The following is a 19,471-nucleotide window of genomic DNA, read 5'->3' as shown; positions in this document are numbered from 1 at the left end:
GTAGTTCACCGTTTTTCCAGCAGGGAACTAAGCACGCTGACAGATTCCTTGTCACTTGTCATTCTTATCAATTCTGACATTTAATACATTTAATGGAGAAAATTCAACATGTTTGTTGTCGAAAAACCGCAAATATTAATTTAAAGCTATTTATAAATAAAATAAGAAGTTAATTCTATAGAAAATATATCGAAGAAAACCGTGTCTGAAGTAAAGTGTTTGTTTCAATATGGCAGATAACGTGGTAAGTTATTTATACACCATTCGACAATGTCGTTTATGGTGTTAAATTGATTCTTTTATGTTTTAGCCCGAATTAAATCCCGGTTTATTACCTCCACCGTTAATGAGCACAGATTTACCGAACTTAGGTGTGCACGAACCACCCAACGATAATTTAGGAGTACCTCCACCCCTACTCAGCGCACCACCAGGGCCTGAAGTTTTCTTAAACGCTCCCCCTGGTTTTCCTCCCCCTGTATGGCCTAACGCCGAAGATCCTCTCCAAAACGAGAAGCAATTGCCGTCTTTGCTCTCTCTTAAAGTAGACCCACCAAAAAAACTGGATGCAGAAGGTAATGCCGAGGTAGTACTGCCACAAGCTTTGGAGGAAGTTTTGGCATTGAAAAATCAACGGGCATTAGAATTAGGAACGGAAGAAGAGGCTCAGGAGAAGGAAAGGAACCGTAGTGAAAGAGAGCCACTGTGGGAAAAAGACGATAATGTCGTTGTAAGTGTACAAATCAGCCATTTAACTTTGTATATTAATATTGTTTCGTATTACAGGAAACTGTGGTTGAAGCAACAGATGTAGTAGAAGAAGTCACAAATGGTACTGCCAAGGAAAGAGTGAGTAAGAATAAAAAGAAGAAAAAGCGAAAGAAAAACAAGAAGGAAAGGGAACTGCAAAATGGCGAAGCTAAAGACAAGGAAAAAGGAGAAAATATTGTTGACGAATTGAATGATGAAAAGGACATTGAAATAGAGTGAGTAAAGTCATTACATTTTTATTTTTTTTAAATTTTACTGTTCTTTCTTTAGATATGTGCAAGAATCTATTGGTTTACATGAGCTGGCACCTCAGTACCGTCAATTCTACTCAATCCTGGAACAATTCAAAATCTCTGACCAAAAATCCAACATCCCGCCCCCCGTTTTAGCAACTCCTACCTCGCTATCAGGTCAATCAAAGTTCTTAGATGATATAAAGGATGACGATATGGATGACTTTGAAGATGTAAGTTAAAAATTTTTATATTAAAAATGGTTTAGCAGTAACAATATTTATTTTTCAGAAAAAGATCGAGGATAAATCGAAAATGTCAAAGAGGAAATTGAAGAAGCTGACTAGGCTGAGTGTGGCCGAATTAAAACAGCTGGTGAACAGGCCGGACGTTGTGGAAATGCACGACGTTACTGCCAGAGATCCCAAATTGCTTGTACAGCTCAAGGCTCACAGAAATACCGTTCAGGTGCGTGGTACTAATAATTTTTGTAATTCTAATGCGATAATGAAGATTGTAGGTTCCTAGGCATTGGTGTTTTAAAAGGAAATACCTTCAAGGCAAACGAGGTATAGAGAAACCTCCTTTTAATTTGCCCGAATTCATTAAGAAAACGGGAATCATGGAGATGAGGGCCTCCTTACAGGAAAAGGACGAATCGAAGACTCTGAAGGCGAAAATGAGGGAACGGGCCAGACCGAAACTCGGAAAAATTGATATAGATTACCAGAAGCTACACGACGCCTTTTTCAAGTAATTAGTTTATTATTTTAGTAGGTTTAAATAGTTTAAAAATTATTTTTGGATGATATAGGTGGCAAACTAAGCCTAAAATGACCATTCACGGCGACCTGTATTACGAGGGTAAGGAATTCGAGACCAGATTAAAAGAAAAGAAGCCGGGGGATCTTTCCGAGGAGCTCAGGACGGCTCTGGGTATGCCGGTGGGGCCCAATGCAAACAAGGTATGTAGAAAAACGTATTTTTTATCTGGATATACAATAATAAAAATGTTTAGGTGCCTCCGCCGTGGCTGATAGCGATGCAGCGTTACGGTCCGCCGCCAAGTTACCCCAATTTGAAGATACCCGGTTTGAACGCGCCGATTCCCGAGGGATGTTCGTTCGGGTACCACGCGGGGGGTTGGGGCAAGCCCCCCGTCGACGAAAACGGCAAGCCGCTGTACGGGGACGTGTTCGGCACCAACCAGAGCCATATAGACGTGAGTGGGACATTTGAACTAATTTTATTTTTACCATAAGCACATTAATTAATATATTTGGGATATCTAGGATATTGGAGAGGATCCTTCGATAGATCGGTCGCTTTGGGGCGAGCTGGAGTCGGAATCTGAGGAGGAAAGTGAGGAAGAGGAGGAGGAGGAAGAAGGAGAGACTCAAGTGCCCGACGAATCAGGTTAAAACATTGCTCTTTTTATTTTGTGCTTTTTTATTTTATTCCTTTTTTTTATGTAGGTCTAGTGACTCCAGCAGAAGGCCTGGTCACTCCCAGCGGTATTACCAGCATACCGGCCGGTATGGAGACTCCCGAAGCCATCGAATTGAGAAAGAAGAAAATCGAGAACGAAATGGAAGGGTGAGTTTAACGAAACTATCATTTCTCTCGGTTATTTATTTTATATGACACACCCTATATAATATTATAATTTTAAATTCTATCATCTAAATATGTTTTGAATTTTTCTGTGTTCCATTAGAAAAAAAAACACAACTCTGATGTGTAACTTTTTTTTTGCGGGTATAATTATATATATTTTTATAAAACGCTTTCAGTTAACCTACATATGCTGCCAAAATTTCATTTCGAGAGGCGCCACCCTGTACAAATCTTTATTAGATTTTTTATCGCATGATTGATTTTTTTTCTAGGAGTGAAACGCCTGTTTTGTATCATATTATTCCCGAAAAACGCAACGAAAGGATCGGTAACTCAATGATGGGCAGCGTCCACGTGTATGACTTGGCCTCTGTGGGAGCGGGACAAAATCCTGTACCAATCAGAAGGTAAAAAAATCCCTAAAAAAAATAATCCTCATTTTTAATGAAACGATTTTATATATTTTCCAGGACTGAGAAAGAAGGAATGGTGGAACTGGCCCTCGACCCGTCCGAACTGGACATGGACAGCGACGCCATGGCGGTCAGATACGAGCAGCAAATGAGGGAGAACCAGTCTCAGCTGCAGAAAGAGGATCTGAGCGATATGTTAGCTGAGCACGTGGCCAAACAAAAGGTTCGTAAATTCATAATTAATTTAAAGAAAAAATATGCCTGTCTATAACCTTTTTTTATTGTTTTTTACAGAGCAAAAGAAAGAGACAACAGCAGGATTCGAAAACGACAAAGAAATACAAGGAATTCAAATTTTAGAAGCTGGTTTTTCGGTGTTCCAGAGTCAACTCTATTTACTGAAATTTTTCGGAAATTCATCGGTCTAAAATTTCAGTCGGTAGAATTGCCGCGTGTGGATTCACCCTTATTGTCCTTAAGCAAAACAGATTTTTCTATTTTTTTTTCCTGGTTTAAGATAGTTATATATTATAATTTTAAACAAATAAAGAAATAAATCTATTGGATAATTTTGTTTTATTTTACCATTAAAATGAAATTAAAAATATTTTCAAAACGGTAGAAAAATATTTTTAAATACCCTGTATATTTATCTATTCACTCTTTTTCAACAAAAAGAAAAATAGGGGATGCTTATTAATGAAAAATGGAATTATTAATTTTTTATTTGTTATATTTTGTTGGTTATTATACAACTGACAAATTAAATATAATATAAAAAATAATCAAAGTGAAGGATTAAAGGAAATCCTTAAAAATTAATTTTTCCATCATACCATGAGAAAACTGATTAAAATACCTCTAAGTTTGTACAAGGGAAATCAAACTGATGTGAATAACTTAATACATCTAAATAAAAAGGCTTAAATAAGATCCGCCACGTTCATAGGCATTTCGTCGATTTGTGTCGAATAATATTGTTCGATATCCCGCAAAATCCTGATGTCATCCGATTTGACAAAATTAATTGCCACACCTTTTCTGCCGAACCTTCCCGATCTACCTATTCTGTGGATGTACAATTCACGATTGTTGGGCAAGTCGTAGTTTATTACCAAACTGACTTGCTGCACGTCAATGCCTGTAATAAAAAATAATAATAATATAAAAATATACAGTAAAAAAATATATTCAAGTCTCTACCTCTGGCCCATACATCTGTGGTGATCAAAACCCGACTCTGTCCCGACCTAAACTCCTTCATAATATTATCTCTCTCCTTCTGGGGCATGTCACCATGCATACAGCTCACCGTAAAATTACTTTCTCGCATTTTCTCAGTCAACCAATCCACCTTCCTCTTTGTATTACAGAAAATAACCGCCTGTGTTATTGTCAGTGTATCGTACAGATCACAAAGAGTGTCAAACTTCCATTCTTCTCTTTCCACGGCCACAAAGAACTGTTTGATACCTTCCAGAGTCAATTCATCACGTTTGACCAGGATCCTGATAGGATCCGTCATGAATTTTGAGGTTATTTCCAGGATTTCGTGGGGTAGTGTTGCCGAAATTAGGACCACTTGAGTTGAGGGGGGTAGGAATCTGTATACATCGTAAATCTGTTCTTTGAATCCCTTATTCAACATCTCATCGGCTTCGTCAAGGACAAGCATCCTAACTGACCGAGTACGAAGTGCTCTTCTTCTTATCATATCTACAAGAAACAGTATTTTAATATAAAAAAGGAAATACGTTTACTAGTTACTTACCGTAAACTCTCCCTGGCGTTCCACTAACCACATGCTGTCCGTAATCAAGCTTTCTAATATCCTCCCCTAAATTAGTCCCCCCAATGCAAGCATGGCACTGCACGTTCATAAAATCGCCCAGAGCGAGAATTACCTTTTGAATTTGTACTGCCAGCTCTCTGGTGGGAGACAAGCACAAGACTTGAGTTTCACGAACGGTCAGGTCGAGTGTTTGCAAGATTGAAATGGAAAATGTTGCTGTTTTTCCTGTACCGGACTGGGCCTGTGCGATAACGTCTCTGCCTTTGATAATGGGCTTGATAGCTCGCTGCTGAATAGCCGAGGGCTTCTCGAAACCTTGAAAAACGAACAAGATTAAGGTTACGACCCATTTTAGGTACCCTTTCTAAACTGCTCTAGTTTAAGAATTGAAATGAACAGAAATACTCACCGTATGCGTATATTCCTCGAGTTAGTTCTTCTTTAAGGTTCATTTTAGAGAATTTATCGATAACGTCCACATCTTCACTGGTTTCGAATTCAACATTCGATAAATCTTCGTAAATATTATTACGGCTCTTCCCCGCTTCCGACATTGTTATATATCTTTAAAATTCGCTTCAAAACTAAAGAATATCTCTATAAACTTTTGGTTTTTAACGTTAAATACTTTAGGAAACGATTCAAAACTTAACAAGACAGCAAAAAGCAAAATGCCAAAGCTAACCTCTCAATGTCAAATGTCAAATCAGTATCAAATGTCATAATAGTTTCGAAAATTAACGCTAGAGGGCTTACTAGAGATGAGCGAAAGTATCGATAATATAATTTTCGATACCGGTATCGATACAGTGGGCCAAGTTAATAAAAAAAAATCAAAAAGAGACAAAGAAATAAATGAATTTAAAGCACATTTTTATTAAAAATACTTTAACAATACAAAATTATATGACTATACTTTTACGTACAAACAATAATCCTATTATTTCACTTTTAAATAGTTTTCTACAACTGGAAACATTCAAAAATCTAAATAAATATCATCTAACTTTAACGTATACTTAAATTTAAAAACATTTTACAAGCTAAAAACATTCTGGACAACAATCTAATCGCAATTATTATCTTCTTTTTTCTTATATACACGTATATTGGCGCACATAATATTATTCTAATAATATTTTATTTACAAAAGTATCTTATTCGTTTTTTTTTAGTAAATAAGTATCACAATAATTCTCTTGAAAATGTTTTAACAACATTAGTTAGTGTGTATTTTAATAAATAAATGTTACTAAAACCATATATATTATTGTATTTAAATGAGCTTTTGTTTTAGAAATGAGTAATTATTTTATGAAATTCTGCTTTCTTCTATGAACCAGTCTTCTCTCTCGCAAAATATGAATTCTTCAAACGTTTACAGGCCTTTGTGGGTCAGCGTCTTGCTTATTCCTAGCGTCAGTCTTCTCAGATCCACTTTGCCATCCGGAATCCATAGTGCCGTCGCTATGACAGCCCTGCCCCTGGATCTCCTCTTCTATGTTGGCGTCACCGTACAGTAATCCGGCCGGATTACCCCCTAAATTCTGGATCAGGGCCGAAATATTAGAGCCAATGTTCCTTCTGTTCGATTGGTTGAGATTCAGGCTTTTTGGAGGCACGTTTTTCGGACTATTTGTGAAATTATACGCTCCCTTGCTTTGATTATAGTAGTTTTGATCGTAGTTCACGCCGGATATGGTATTGGTAAGATTACTACTGTTCCTGAAGGTCTCGCTTTCTGGGATAACTTCGTATTGAGCGTCCGGAGCCAAGAATTGGTCCATTCCAGACGAGGCGAAGCCTCTGTGTATTGGAATGGCATCTGGTGCTTCTTGTAGGTAGTTTTTGCTGCAGCATTCTTCGGGAGATATAGTATCGTCGGTCGTCTCGGTCATCGGAGTTTGAACGCTACTACACAGGCTGTTTTGAGAAATATCTTTCGGCAAGAGCTGTAGGCAAGAATCCGTATTAAACTCGTTCAAATCCTCGGAACTAGGCAAGGGGAAAGGCATCCTGCTGCGCGTGGACAATTGTCTGTTAGCCATTCTTTGAGCCAAATAATCTTCCTCGTCTTTTTGCGAAACTTCGCCTTGTTTATTCGTTTCCTCCTTGACTTCAACGGGTTTTTGTAATGATATTAACCTCGCCGACTTCTGATTAGACTCCAGAGCTTCGTCGTAGAGCGAGGAATCTTGCCCGTCGTTTCTAACCGAGTGACAGCAACTACTGACGTCAGCGAAATACACCTCGGATTCGGTGGTTTCGGGTTTTTGGGGACTAGGTTCCTGTTTTTGGAAGGCCGCGTTCTCCACCCCTTGTAACCTGGGTAAGAATCTACATTGCTGCGCGTCGCTATTACTAGGCTTGTTTGTTTCAGGTACTATATTAGGTTCGTGATAGTCGTTTTCCACGTGTTCTTGGTGCGTTTCTTCTTGACCGCTTTGTGTGAACACGTTCTGGACGTTTGTACGATGATTTTGGGGCTGACTGGTCGACTTAACCGAAGCCATGTCATTTGCCGATCTCTTTTTGATTTTCCTCACGGGCAATGTGTGAGTCACTCTCTCCACGCAACTTGAAGTGTCCGTGCTCTCGCTGTTTTCATTTACATGGTGTATTTCGGGCTCTGTGGTGTTCTCGTAGTTATCCTTGTTACCGGAATGCACTCTGGTTCTTCTAGAGCTCCGAAATTGGTGGTTCTCGCTCATCTGACAGTGCGATTCGTGACCGTGAGGGTGATGGTGCATGTGGTGGTACCTAAAAGACACTCGAACTCACTTTAAAATCCTAATACAAATGACAAAAAGTACCTTGCAGGGGATTGGTGAATGTACCTTCTAGCCGGAGAGTTAGGATTAGAGTACGGAGGCGGAGGACCCCAGACATACACACCTCCAAGAGGTGGCCTGTTATCTAACATACTATACGACCCGGTAGAACCACTTATTTGGTCACTCTGTATAGGGTTGTCACCTGATCTGTTACTGAAACCGTACTGACTATCGGCACTGCTAGCAGCGCCCTGATAGGTCAACGAATTATCTCTGTAATAAAAACAACAAAAAATACATTCAAATAACTACTTAAAATATGAGAGTATACTCCATTTTACCTGTTCGCTTCAGTTTGATCGTTGTTTCCTCTGTTCCAAGGCAACCTCCTCCAACTCCATCCAGGCCTGTTCTGCCTGTTCCCATCGGTACTAACAGGAGGACCGTCTTCGGGATTCGGAGAGTAGAAGTTTCCTACCCTGCCGGGAGTCCAGAAGCGTTCGGCCGCGTGGTGGGATTCCCAAGGGTAGACTTGAGGTGGCGCTGTGGAAGGTGGATACCTGCATTCCTCGCAACAGCTGCAGTACGTTGTGGATGGCACGGGGATTCCCCTGATAGACCCGTGCGTGCTTGAAGGCGGCAAGGACTGTTGCTGGTAGAAAGATCTACAACGGAGCTCCAACTGTTCCCAATACATTTTTTTCTTTTCGTGGCTAAAATGAGTATTTTTTTATCGATGCTTTAATTGTGGAATAACAGTTCTTACCTTAGAAGTTGATACACCAACATACAGGAAAATATGCAAACGAGGATTCCACTCACTGACAGTCCAAACATGGCCCTCAAGCACGAATAAAGAGCACCGTGGATCACTTCACAGTCTGGCGTCGAATCAAAAACGTACCTCATGCCTGCTTAACAAAAATAAACACAGTTCAAGTCGATAAACAGTATAACAGTATAGTTACCATCGTCAGTATTGGCATGGGCTTCTAACAATACAGAATAACAGGTGCAAGTCCTGGTTTTCTGCGTGTACACGCATTCTCTGAGCGTCTGGAGCCTGTTCATGTGAATCACCGTGGTGGTGATGGTAACCAGGACGCACGTTAAGGCACAAACTAGGCAGCACAATCCGCACACTTTGATCTGCAAAACGGCCTTGGATAGTTTGCGAAAGATTATTAAAAACTCAAACAAAACGTATAAAACATGCAAAAATTATATTAAACTTGAATAAAAAATATCAAATAAACAAAAAAATACATACCAAGTAACTGTATCTGTTTTTTCTTCTTGCTAAGCTTATCACGCACAATCCGGTCAAAATTAACTGAAAAAAAAATTGAAAATAATTTGTCTGTATAGTTTTTTTTTTAATATTTCATAGTGGATATTTACCATTGTAGCAGGCACAAATGTAGGAATGGTTTCGAAATAACCTAAGGTAGAGGTGTAGCTCCTCAGAAGAAAGTAGACGGCAAGAAATAGGGCTCCCAAAATTGTAGCAAGGCCTCCACAAGCGCAACACCAAAACACATACTTTCGGATACCTCCACTTGGTGGACTAGCTTCAATATACAAATTTGCATAATTAGAGTAAATTTGATCATTCTTTTTTAATATATATAAGTGCTCTATCAAATTATAATATCGTCTCTTTATGTGACTTTATATGGTCTTAAAAAAATAACAAACTAAGACCGAAGTAACCGAAGTTCAACACAAAAAAAAAAACACTTGACAAAGCTATACAATTACCTGTATGTGGTAAATGCGGATTGCAATGCGGTGGGACCATGGCAGGTGGTATGTGGTATTGTACCACCTGCATTACAGGATAGCCGTGCATTTTTTCGCAAGTTATTAAAAATTTTACCAAAGGAAATGCTTGAAATGAGTATACTCTGTTATTCTGTCATGTCTTTTGTTAGTTAAAATTTAGCAGCCTCAAAAATAAAGCATTTTCTTGAAATTGAGACGCCTTAATACATGTATAAAGGGCAAAGGGCATTATTCGACAGATTTCTCAAACACTCCACACTTTAAAAACACTATTTCTCTCCATCTTGATCTTGTCATCGCACTGATTATCGTTTTACACTGATTTACTAGCAACAACGATTAGAAAATTAGATTTTGCTTTACTGTGTTATTTTTTGAGCGATTAGAAAAAGCGTCAAGACGCTTTATGTAGATTTTCAGAGACGCCTGACGTCGAAATGCATGGAGACAGGGAATACCGGGGGGTAATAAACCTTGCAGGGGATGGAATACAAGCGAAAAGGGGATGAAAAAATGCTTGGACCGACACGCTCCGAAGACTGGGAATAACGTGCAGAATAGCGTGTGTTGTCTCTGAATTTTGATTACCGCCGAGAACAGTGGATTGCCAGGGGTGGACTGTGCATAAACAAAGAGGAAGGAGGATGTTTCTATGCAAAATACTTTTTTCCTATTAGATTAAAGTTAATATTAAAATAATAGTGCTTTTATTGAAGTACTAATTTTTGTCTCTAAAGGGATGATTATCTAAAAATCTTTAGTGTTTTTTACTGTTGTCAGTCTAAAGACTTTTATGATAAAAAAAAATATTAATTAATTAATTAAATTCATTAAATAGCGCAGAATTTTTTTTAATCAATTTGAGAAAAATAAAACTGTTCTTTCAGACAATAGACTCAATATATTATTCTGAAAAAGAAAAAATTTCATTACGGCACTGCTCCAAGCCTGTATCTATGACGACGCACGCCAGCTTTTCACTCTAATAGTCAATATTTTCACCCCCTCCCCTTCAATGTCGCTTTCCCACCCTTGTTATTCCGTCGAAAACCCTTCAGAACAGTAGGAATAAAGGACTCTCTCTTTTTCTAACTCACTGCACAGGTAGAGGAGGCAATTTGAATTCAGAGCGATTCGGTTTGATGTTCCTAAGCAACTTAATCTTTTCTAAACTGATTTTTAATGTCACCCTCCAAATAAGAAAATCTTATTTTTACAGGTCTACAGGATTTTTCCAAACATTTTTTCCTCTCTATTTAAATTTAATGATTTATAAATATTTTTCTAAATTATATTCGTGCAAGCTATGTATATGACTGACAATATTTTAATTATATTAAGCTTTTTGTTTGTGCTAAAACCCTTATTCATCATTGTGACAGTTCTTTTTAGCATAACATGCCATAATTATTAACATCGCATGAATAAAAGCAGTAAATTTTGTTTAATGCTTAATTTAATTAATTACTTTTGCATTTGAAAATGTATCAAATTAATACAATGTTGAAACATAAATTATCTTCCAATTTCTCGAAAAGTTATCTAGATATAAAAGTCAATGCTTCATGATTGAAAAAAATGGTACAAATGTTCTTTTAAATTATATTCGTTAATGTAGCCAGGCGATTTTAGAAAATTCATACCTTCTTGGTATGAAAATTCTCGTAGCTCAAAAGATTTTTGGGATAGCATCTCATTAAGAGATAAAAATACTTTGAACAGAGCAACCTTTCATCCCTTTGGGGATGAAATATGAAGTTGTAATTGTTACAACTCTAATCAGATTACAGAGCAAAGGAAACTTGATTTAACGCGAACAAAGTAGGTAGTGGGTAAAGCTAGTCCTACATACAAGAAAGTATACTTACAAATTCTTGGTCTATATCTAGAATTTAGACTCCCCGTTCCTTCAAATCTGGGCCTTGGAGGAGGTCTTGGAGGTAAGGCTGGAGGCAACGGACTAACTTCTATCCTATCCTCATCTATCTTCCTAGCTTGTGCAGTTTGCTCTAGATTTTGGACACTTTCAGACTCATTTTCAACCTAAGGAAACCAACAAAAAAATACATAATTTTTGTCAAGCCCGAGACAAATTGGTATCCCGATATTTTTAATACACGTTAAATTTTTATTTAATTTTTTTTTATTTTTTTATTATTTTTTTATTATTTTTTTTTAATTTTTTTTTGTTTTTACAAATCTTTTAAGCTGGGTTTGTACCTTCAAATGGCAAGTACAGGTGGCCACCATTTTGATGCTCTGACTTTCGGCTTTTGGCGAGGCCGGCACGTGCCTATGATTAGGATGGACGTGATTGGTCTGGATAGGTACATGGCCGATATTGATGAGGTGATGCTGATGGTGATTCGGTCCTTTCAGGTGACAGTGAGTGTGCAGGAGTTCAGTCTTGGGAGGTTCAGGTTTTTCTATGCACTGAAAACAACAATAATCGAATAAGAAATACAAAGGATTCTTGTTATAATTGGGATAATCTAAGTTTAAAAAAAACGATTTTGATTTAGTACCTCGCGACAACAAGTGCACGTGTGGGTGTGAGATAGCAACACATGATCACTAGTCTCACTGGAGTTGTAGTGGTGATCCGCTTTGGACGGATCGGGTGATGCGGAAGACATCTTGAAGCTAGGATTCACAGATTTTTCGTTTGATCATCTTTAAGGAAATCTGCAACAAAACGGAGTTTTATTATACTTGGGTCTATACCAAAAATAAAAATTATTTTTTACTTTTAGTATAGAATTTTATTATTTTTTTTTCTTTATTTGCTCTTTGTAGAATGTAGAATGAGTGGAGGGGGTGTTAATCACTGCGACCTTAATGATTTTTGTGTCCCCCTTCCCCTAATGCACGGTAATAATACCATTTACAGTCAAAAATAATTCCGACATTCTTGACAAAATGGTGAAGGTTCCTAATTTAAAAATGCATTTTTCTAAAATAATTAATTTAAAATATTAATTTTATTATTTTTAACAGAACGTCAACAGTTTTTGTACACGTATCTGTTTTAAAAAACTAAAGTCTTCTCGAATAGTTGCATTTCGATATTTTAAATAGTTTTTTTCTTTGTTCTTTGTATTTTTTTTTGCTTCCGACGACGGAAAGAGATATACTTTCCGAAACGTTAAGCATTTTTTGTCCGTTAGGCAAATTTGTTTATTAGTCCACTGCTGACAATTAGTCTCCGTTTGATTAACGCCCAGCAGCGTTTACAAAAAAAATAACTATATTATTTTGTAGATTTTCTTGCGTTCATAGGACTTTTTTGGAAAGATGTATCCGCCACAAAGGTATAGACATTTTTTTAAGTTAAAATATATGAACAACTCTAATTAAAAATAAATTGAGAACCCAAAAAATACAATTATTATATTTAGTATGTGAAATGTAGAATAAGTGGAAGGAGGTTAATCCCCTCGATTTTAAAGATATTTGTGTCCCCCTTAAATTATAACTCATTCATTTCAATCATACCATTATCACAGATAACATAATTGTTATAATATACATTTAGTCAAAAATAATTCTGACGTTCTTGACAAAATGGTGAAGGTTTTTTATTTAAAAATTAATTTTTCTGAAATAAATAATTTAAAATACAGGAACAACTTTTTGATTAAAAATAAATTAAGAACCCAAAAAAATACAATTATATTTAGTATGTGGAATGCAGAATGAGTGGAACTGATTTTTTGTGATGTTCTGTAGAGGCTCTAGATTTCAGTTTTTTTCTTGGATTATGTTTTTCATATACGATTGCGGTCTAGTTACAAGATCTCAGAATTTTTAATTTAAGAATTATGAGAGGTAAAAACATCCTAAAACATCATTTTGAGTACCTTCTGCAAAGTTTTATGTTTTTGAAGAATGCTCTATATAGAGAATATATTTTAAATGGTTTTAATTACGAAGAAAATTTCTATAAACTTTTACTAACGTGGTAGAATAGAGGAAATATAAGTTGTTTATAAGCATAAACATGGATTTGCTCTTTAGATTTAGGTTGATTAGCAAACGGAAGAAGAAGATAACTTGCTGGTAATTTCTTTGCAGATCCTGTTCTTGTATTTTTTTCTAACACAGGAAGTCTAGGTCGTTTATATTAAAATTACGTTTATACAAGAAGATCCAAGTTCATAAAATCTCACTTTTAAATTAGATGTACTCACAGTACCTACATATATTTCTATAAATAGAAAGAAATCATATATTTGTAGGTACCTAGTTCTAATACTATCACTTTATCATAAAAGAACTTGATATAAACGACCTTGACACCGCACCTTGAAGAAAAATAAATTTATTATACTTTCTATGATTGAACTTTTTCTTACGATATTGCGAAACACTTTGGTCACGTATTTCATGTTGAATTACTGTTCGAGTGATATCGAACAAGTCTGCTGCTCCAAGAAAACTAAAAAACCCACGATTTTACCTTCCCACAACCCAATAAATAAGGAATATCAGATCAAACTGTCATTATTTCTTATTAAAAGATACAATGAATATAAAATAAAAATTACAATATTGTAGAACTGATATTGGTAGTATTCAGAGGAATATATTTTTAACGTTTAATGCGGGCAATCTGTAGACATTTTCTAGTTTTTCTCAGTAATGTAGTACCAGATAGTGCTTTTAAGAGTAGGCGTGAGAACCACAAGTTACAAACGTATCTCTAAAAATTCCTGACGTGCCATTAATTCTAACGTCACGTTTGGGTTAGATGGAGAAAGAACATGGAACAAAACATATTTGTTCTGCCATCGAAAAAATACCCCGAAAACGCCGTAAATTAAGTAGTGTGAAAGGGCCTTAGGCAGGACGATATTTTCGATATTAGGCATGAAGTGACACTATCGATTCATAATTAACATCAAAAAATTGAATCTAAAGTGATCATTAAAAATTCTCTGACCCACAATTTTTGATCTAACATTTTATGTAAGGCCTTTTTTGTTCATACATAACATTGTTCATTGTGTAATAATACACATTTAAAAAAAAAACAACTATCGATATTTCTCTTTTGTGGCGTACAACTACCTGCCGTAGAGCCTACGTACTACCTGCTCCGAAAATTCTTTTGTAACGACTTTGGGTACCTTTCGGCATTGAAAAGGTGCCGGGTACTTGCCGCAGCCGTAAAAACAGAAATAATTGCCCCGAGTTCTTTCAAAATTCCGATTGATTCTCCTTTTGCCCGTGTGTATGAGAGTGCATTCATGCCGGTACTGGGTTTTTGTGCGTCTGACCGGGTCCTTTTTCACAACAATGAACAATTATTGTTCCTTTTCAATTTTTCGACTTATATTGAAGAAATATTTCCTATAATGCCGTTGCGCCCGCAATGTTCACGTGAGAAAGTTGACATCTTCTTTACTCATCACAGCATAAAATATTTTCTTATTTATTTTGTATTTTAAATTAATTATTTTCGAAAAATGCATTTTTAAATACAGAACCTTCACCATTTTGTCAAGAACATTAGAATTATTTTTTATTGTATAACGGTATTATTGCCATGTATGAGTTATAACTCAAAAGGGTTATAACTTTTGAGTTAAAAATAACAATATACAATACATATACCTTTAAAGTCGCGTTGATTACCCCTCCAATCCACTCCAGTCCAAGTTCATAACTTCATTCACCTCAAAAGAGCCTATAAACGACTTTAATTGACATAATATCGCTTTTTTGCGGTAATTATTGAAAAACTGCCGTCGGAGGAAGCAAGTTATTAATATAATTTCACGGTAAATACCATGAAGCTAAAAGCAGAGAGCGATTTACATCAGAACGCCTGAAATGACTTGAAACATTATATTTTAAATGCTTTTCCCGCAATTTTAACAAAAACAAATGGCCCAATAATAATAATTATTATTATTAGCGATATTTCCAATTATTATTTAAGAAATATTAACATTTCTTTCATTGTAAAAAAAACGTTTTCCTCGTATTAAGAATTTTTGCCTGTCCTTCGGCACAGACCTCAACAGTAAAGTCTACTTCCTGTACTATCTTGGGTATGCATCGTAGAACGGCCATATAAAGCATTGTAGCGATTTTTATGGCTTTTCCCTTTTTTTTATGCCATTTTCTGTATTCTTTGCGGTAGAAAATACCTTCATGCTCGGATTTCCCGTACGTTGACTTCGATAAAATTTTATTTAAGCAATATCTACATTAAGTACCTACAATTATATCATTTTTGAGAACGAGTACTGAATCTATGGTAGACAAAAGTAGGAATCTGAAAAATTTACGAATTTTTAATTCTCTAATGTATAACAGATAAAATTCGTACTTTATAGCTCTTAATTATGGTTCGGTACTATCCCAAATCTGTTTCTTTCTTCAAAATCCGGCTCTTGAGCCGATAACAGTCTCCGCGGGTAGTCTATAAAAACGGTAAAAAGCTTTGAAGTGTCCCGATCTATCAAGAGTACCGCAAATGGACTTGAGCAAGAACAGATGACGCCTGTAGATCTCATTATAAGTGTGGAGATACATTTCTAGGTTAATGAGAAACGCGTGTTTGAATAAGCCACTCGGTACTGCTTTTTATCTGCTCTTGATTTTAGTTTAATTAAAAGAACTACTGTTTTACTTATTAATCAGTTTAAGGTATCTAGAGTCTATATAGAGTTGGTCGGTTCTGAATACTTAAAAGTTATAATTACTTTGGAATAAACTAGAAATTATTTTTTTTGGAAATGGTATATAGAATATATAGAAACAAAAAGTGCTTTGATCAATTCTAATTGACCTTTTTAATTCGTGTGGTGACTTTTAATGCTAAGTAGGACGTTGACTTGGCTTCGAGCTACTACGACGGCGGATTTTCTCTTCTCAGGCCGTTGTTAGCACCATTTTTTTTCGCTACATTCATCTTTTCATAATTGGTTATTATTAAATCGACAGGTTTCCTTATGAAACGGTTTCGGAAAAGTTAACCATGTGAATTTTTTGTTTTTGTTCATGATGGAACTGTAAAATCGGCGATGTACACGCATTTCTTGCAATTTTTGCTTGTTTATGAAGAAATACCTATCTCGATTGATATGGAGCAATTGCTTGGTACACAAACCTAGAGCAACGTACAGCAAGGGAGAACCTGTGCAAAGTACAGAAACTGGCAGGCATCAGCATCAGCGAAAGTGGAAAAAAATGGTGATGTCCATTTGAAAAATAATATGTGCTTTAATATATTTTTTTTTCAGTTTGGCTTTTCTTTATCCATACTAATATATAAAATTCTTGAGTGACTGACTCACTGATTAATCACAATCCTGCTCAAACCACTCAACGTAAGAAGCTCAATTTTGACATACAGGTTGATTCTAGTGTGTAGAGGTTCGATAAGAAGGGATTTTTCGAAATTCCAGTTCCAAGAGGGTGAAACCACCCCTGAAATATTACAATATTTTTTATTTAAAAAACGGTCAAGTTTCCGAAAAAACGCTTAAACACGTACATTTTATTTTGTTTTCTTACATATTTTAAGATTTTTTATAAATTTATATAGGGTGTTTCATAAAATATGACCATTGGGTAATCACGATTCTGCTTAAACTGCTTGACGTTTAAACCTGATTTTTGGCAAACGGATTGACTGTGTGGGGTGTAGAGGTTCGATATGGACGGGTTTCTCGAATCTCAAATTCCAAGAGGGTGAAAACGCCCCTCAAATATTACAATATTTCTTATTTAAAAAACGGCTAGTCTTTTGGGAAAACGCTTGGACAAGCATAATTTATTTGTTTTTTTTTTCATATTTTGAATTTTTTAAAAAAAAAACATACAGGGTGTTCCAAAAAGTTGGGTAATTTCTTAACCACGATTCTGCTTAAACTGCTTGACGTAAAAAGCTTATTTTTGGCAAACGGATTTTTTGAAAGTCAAATTCCAACGAGATGAAACTACCCCTCAAATATTACCAACTTATATAATAATATCGCCATATTGTTTTTTCTCATGCTGACATAAATGTGAGAAAATTTTATCCAGTTTGTATGTTAATGGAAATTCTTGCTTTGCTTTATCATCACCATTACAAATGATTAATTCGACGCGAACGAAGTCGCTGGTACACGCTAGTGAATTTATAAATTTTGATTCTTTTTATAAAGAACATGTGTTTTTACCATGTAAGATACTGACAGTAAATACCAAACTTACTCGTTCAATGTAGTACCCGATTTCGTTGACCCTTCTTCATTAACGAACCATCCTCGAGAGAGAACCACCTCACTAAAGGTCACTGAGAACAGTAGTACCGGTCTAAAATCACGTTACACAGTCTCTTTCTCTTCACATCGCACTAAACACAAAGTAAAACTACCCTTATTTTTCATACAGAAAGAACAGGTATCACTAATACGAAAGCACGAGGTTAGTACTACCTATAGTTAAAGACGCGTTTATGGTATCTCTGACGGCAACAGCCGTTTGAACCGCCTGCGGAGATGATGTTCTCCGTTCTCTTTCTTTGTCTGGGGCTTTGGAAAGATTGGTGGTACTGTAGAGTACTGTAACCGGCGCGAAGAACGAAGAACCTTGACGTAATGGAATGCCGAGCGCCTCCCCCCCACTAGCCAATGGGAAACGGTCTTCGCCTCTGCGGTTTCTGCGTGAGTGTGAGTGCGTTGATACGCGGGGTACCACCGGGTGTCGGACAGAACACACCAAAGGTTTCAATAAAATATAAAAATTGGTAAAATCTACCACAAAAAGTATCTGTAGATCACTTGCTCCACTAAAATTTTTCTTAACAGAACTCGCAGGAAGATATTTTAGTGGAAAGAAGATTTAACATGGGACACATGCACAAGTGGCACAAGGTAATTGGCGATATGTTCAAAGAAGGTAGAGTCAAGTGTAAAAATCGTACCATATTTCAATATTTTCATAAACAAAATTATTTGAATTTAATTTTTAATCAACTTTTAAATAAGCACCTTGGATCTTGTAAACAAACATTAGACATTAGATTATATTCTACCAATTTATCTCGTTTGACAAAAATAATTTTCTTTAGGGATATTCGTGCATTCTGTACAGACCCCTAAAGAAAATTAACAAGGCTCAGGGATGTCGGTTAACAATTCTTTTATTTAAGTTATTTTTATGAAAACCAAACCGTTTTTACTTATCTTTTACTACTATTTACGACTTAAATACTGAATGTATTAGGCGCACACAAAGTCAATTCAATATTGAGCTAATTTTCCAAAACTGCACAAACTCACGAGCTAGAGACCTAAATAAATGAACGACGCGATAATTATTTAATACGCACAGAAGTTCAGTCGTTAGCCATATGTTGTTTAATAATTAAGTGTATGTAACTGATATCATGAATTATGTGTTTTATTACTAACCATTACTGTTAGTTACTTTTCCAGTGATTATTTTAAACAGATGACAATACAAAAAAAGGAAAAAACAACTTAAAGACATTCTTAGCAAAGAAGAACGGTCTAGAATGGTACTGAAATAGTACCAGTTAATGTTTTTCGAAGAACTTCATCAGCAAAGTGGCTCAAAACACGCTATTTACTTGGACTAACGACAAGCGTGATTTTTTCTCCATCTGATATAATTTAAAACAGCTTAGAGAAATGCCATTTCTTCCTTTTTTTAGATCATTATCTTCCATTTCAATGTTTTTCAGGATGGTTTTAAGAGGATGAAAATAAAAGTTTACTGCTGTAAATAACCATACTAAATATATTTTTTTTGGGTTCTTAATTTATATATAATATAAAAGTTGTTTATATATTTTAAATTAATTATTTCAGAAAAATGAATTTTTAAATAAATTACCTTCACCATTTTGTCAAGAAGGTCAGTTTTATTTTTTGACTGTACTGTATTACAGTATTATTGTCGTGTATGAGTTATATCTCAAGGGGGACATAAAGATTTTTAAGGTCGCGGTGATTAACCCCTTTCCCACTCATTCTACATTCCAGATACTAAATATAATTGTATTTTTTGGGTTTTTAATTTATTTTTAATCAAAAAGTTATTTATATATTTTAAATTAATTAT

At 35.7% G+C, this 19,471-nt stretch overlaps 3 protein-coding genes across 7 annotated transcripts; 1 reads left to right on the top strand and 2 right to left on the bottom strand.

Moving 5' to 3' along the window:
• The first annotated feature begins 72 nt into the window (after window positions 1-72).
• Window positions 73-3,603, top strand: LOC115882792 (splicing factor 3B subunit 2). The gene is made up of 13 exons (XM_030901041.1): window positions 73-244; window positions 311-730; window positions 787-986; window positions 1,042-1,237; window positions 1,296-1,472; window positions 1,525-1,757; window positions 1,819-1,969; window positions 2,023-2,226; window positions 2,297-2,420; window positions 2,480-2,600; window positions 2,894-3,028; window positions 3,092-3,257; window positions 3,329-3,603. The coding sequence occupies exons 1-13, from the start codon at window positions 230-232 to the stop codon at window positions 3,392-3,394; spliced, it is 2,208 nt and encodes a 735-aa protein (XP_030756901.1). The 5' UTR covers window positions 73-229; the 3' UTR covers window positions 3,395-3,603.
• Window positions 3,604-3,749: 146 nt separating this feature from the next.
• LOC115882795 (eukaryotic initiation factor 4A-III) lies at window positions 3,750-5,540 on the bottom strand. The gene is made up of 4 exons (XM_030901045.1): window positions 5,236-5,540; window positions 4,806-5,141; window positions 4,238-4,750; window positions 3,750-4,175 (listed from the first exon to the last, which is right to left on the bottom strand). The coding sequence occupies exons 1-4, from the start codon at window positions 5,378-5,380 to the stop codon at window positions 3,958-3,960; spliced, it is 1,212 nt and encodes a 403-aa protein (XP_030756905.1). The 5' UTR covers window positions 5,381-5,540; the 3' UTR covers window positions 3,750-3,957.
• A 142-nt stretch (window positions 5,541-5,682) lies between these two features.
• Window positions 5,683-17,951, bottom strand: LOC115882790. 5 transcript variants are annotated; one of them, XM_030901034.1, is made up of 11 exons: window positions 17,597-17,951; window positions 11,911-12,070; window positions 11,606-11,818; window positions 11,254-11,428; window positions 9,002-9,171; window positions 8,871-8,933; window positions 8,569-8,761; window positions 8,367-8,514; window positions 7,942-8,313; window positions 7,640-7,873; window positions 5,683-7,586 (listed from the first exon to the last, which is right to left on the bottom strand). In XM_030901034.1, the coding sequence occupies exons 2-11, from the start codon at window positions 12,019-12,021 to the stop codon at window positions 6,197-6,199; spliced, it is 3,069 nt and encodes a 1,022-aa protein (XP_030756894.1). In that variant the 5' UTR covers window positions 12,022-12,070; window positions 17,597-17,951; the 3' UTR covers window positions 5,683-6,196. The 5 variants fall into 5 exon arrangements, with proteins under 5 accessions (XP_030756894.1, XP_030756895.1, XP_030756896.1 ...); XM_030901035.1 differs by having other exon boundaries at window positions 8,367-8,511; XM_030901036.1 differs by having other exon boundaries at window positions 8,569-8,749.
• Between the last annotated feature and the right edge of the window lie 1,520 nt (window positions 17,952-19,471).

This window comes from Sitophilus oryzae, unplaced genomic scaffold, assembly GCF_002938485.1.
Source record: "Sitophilus oryzae breed Bouriz unplaced genomic scaffold, Soryzae_2.0 scaffold_179_pilon_pilon, whole genome shotgun sequence".
NCBI lineage: Eukaryota > Metazoa > Arthropoda > Insecta > Coleoptera > Curculionidae > Sitophilus > Sitophilus oryzae.
The sequence above is the reverse complement of the archived record's forward strand: the minus strand, read 5'-3'. Positions and strand labels throughout refer to the sequence as shown.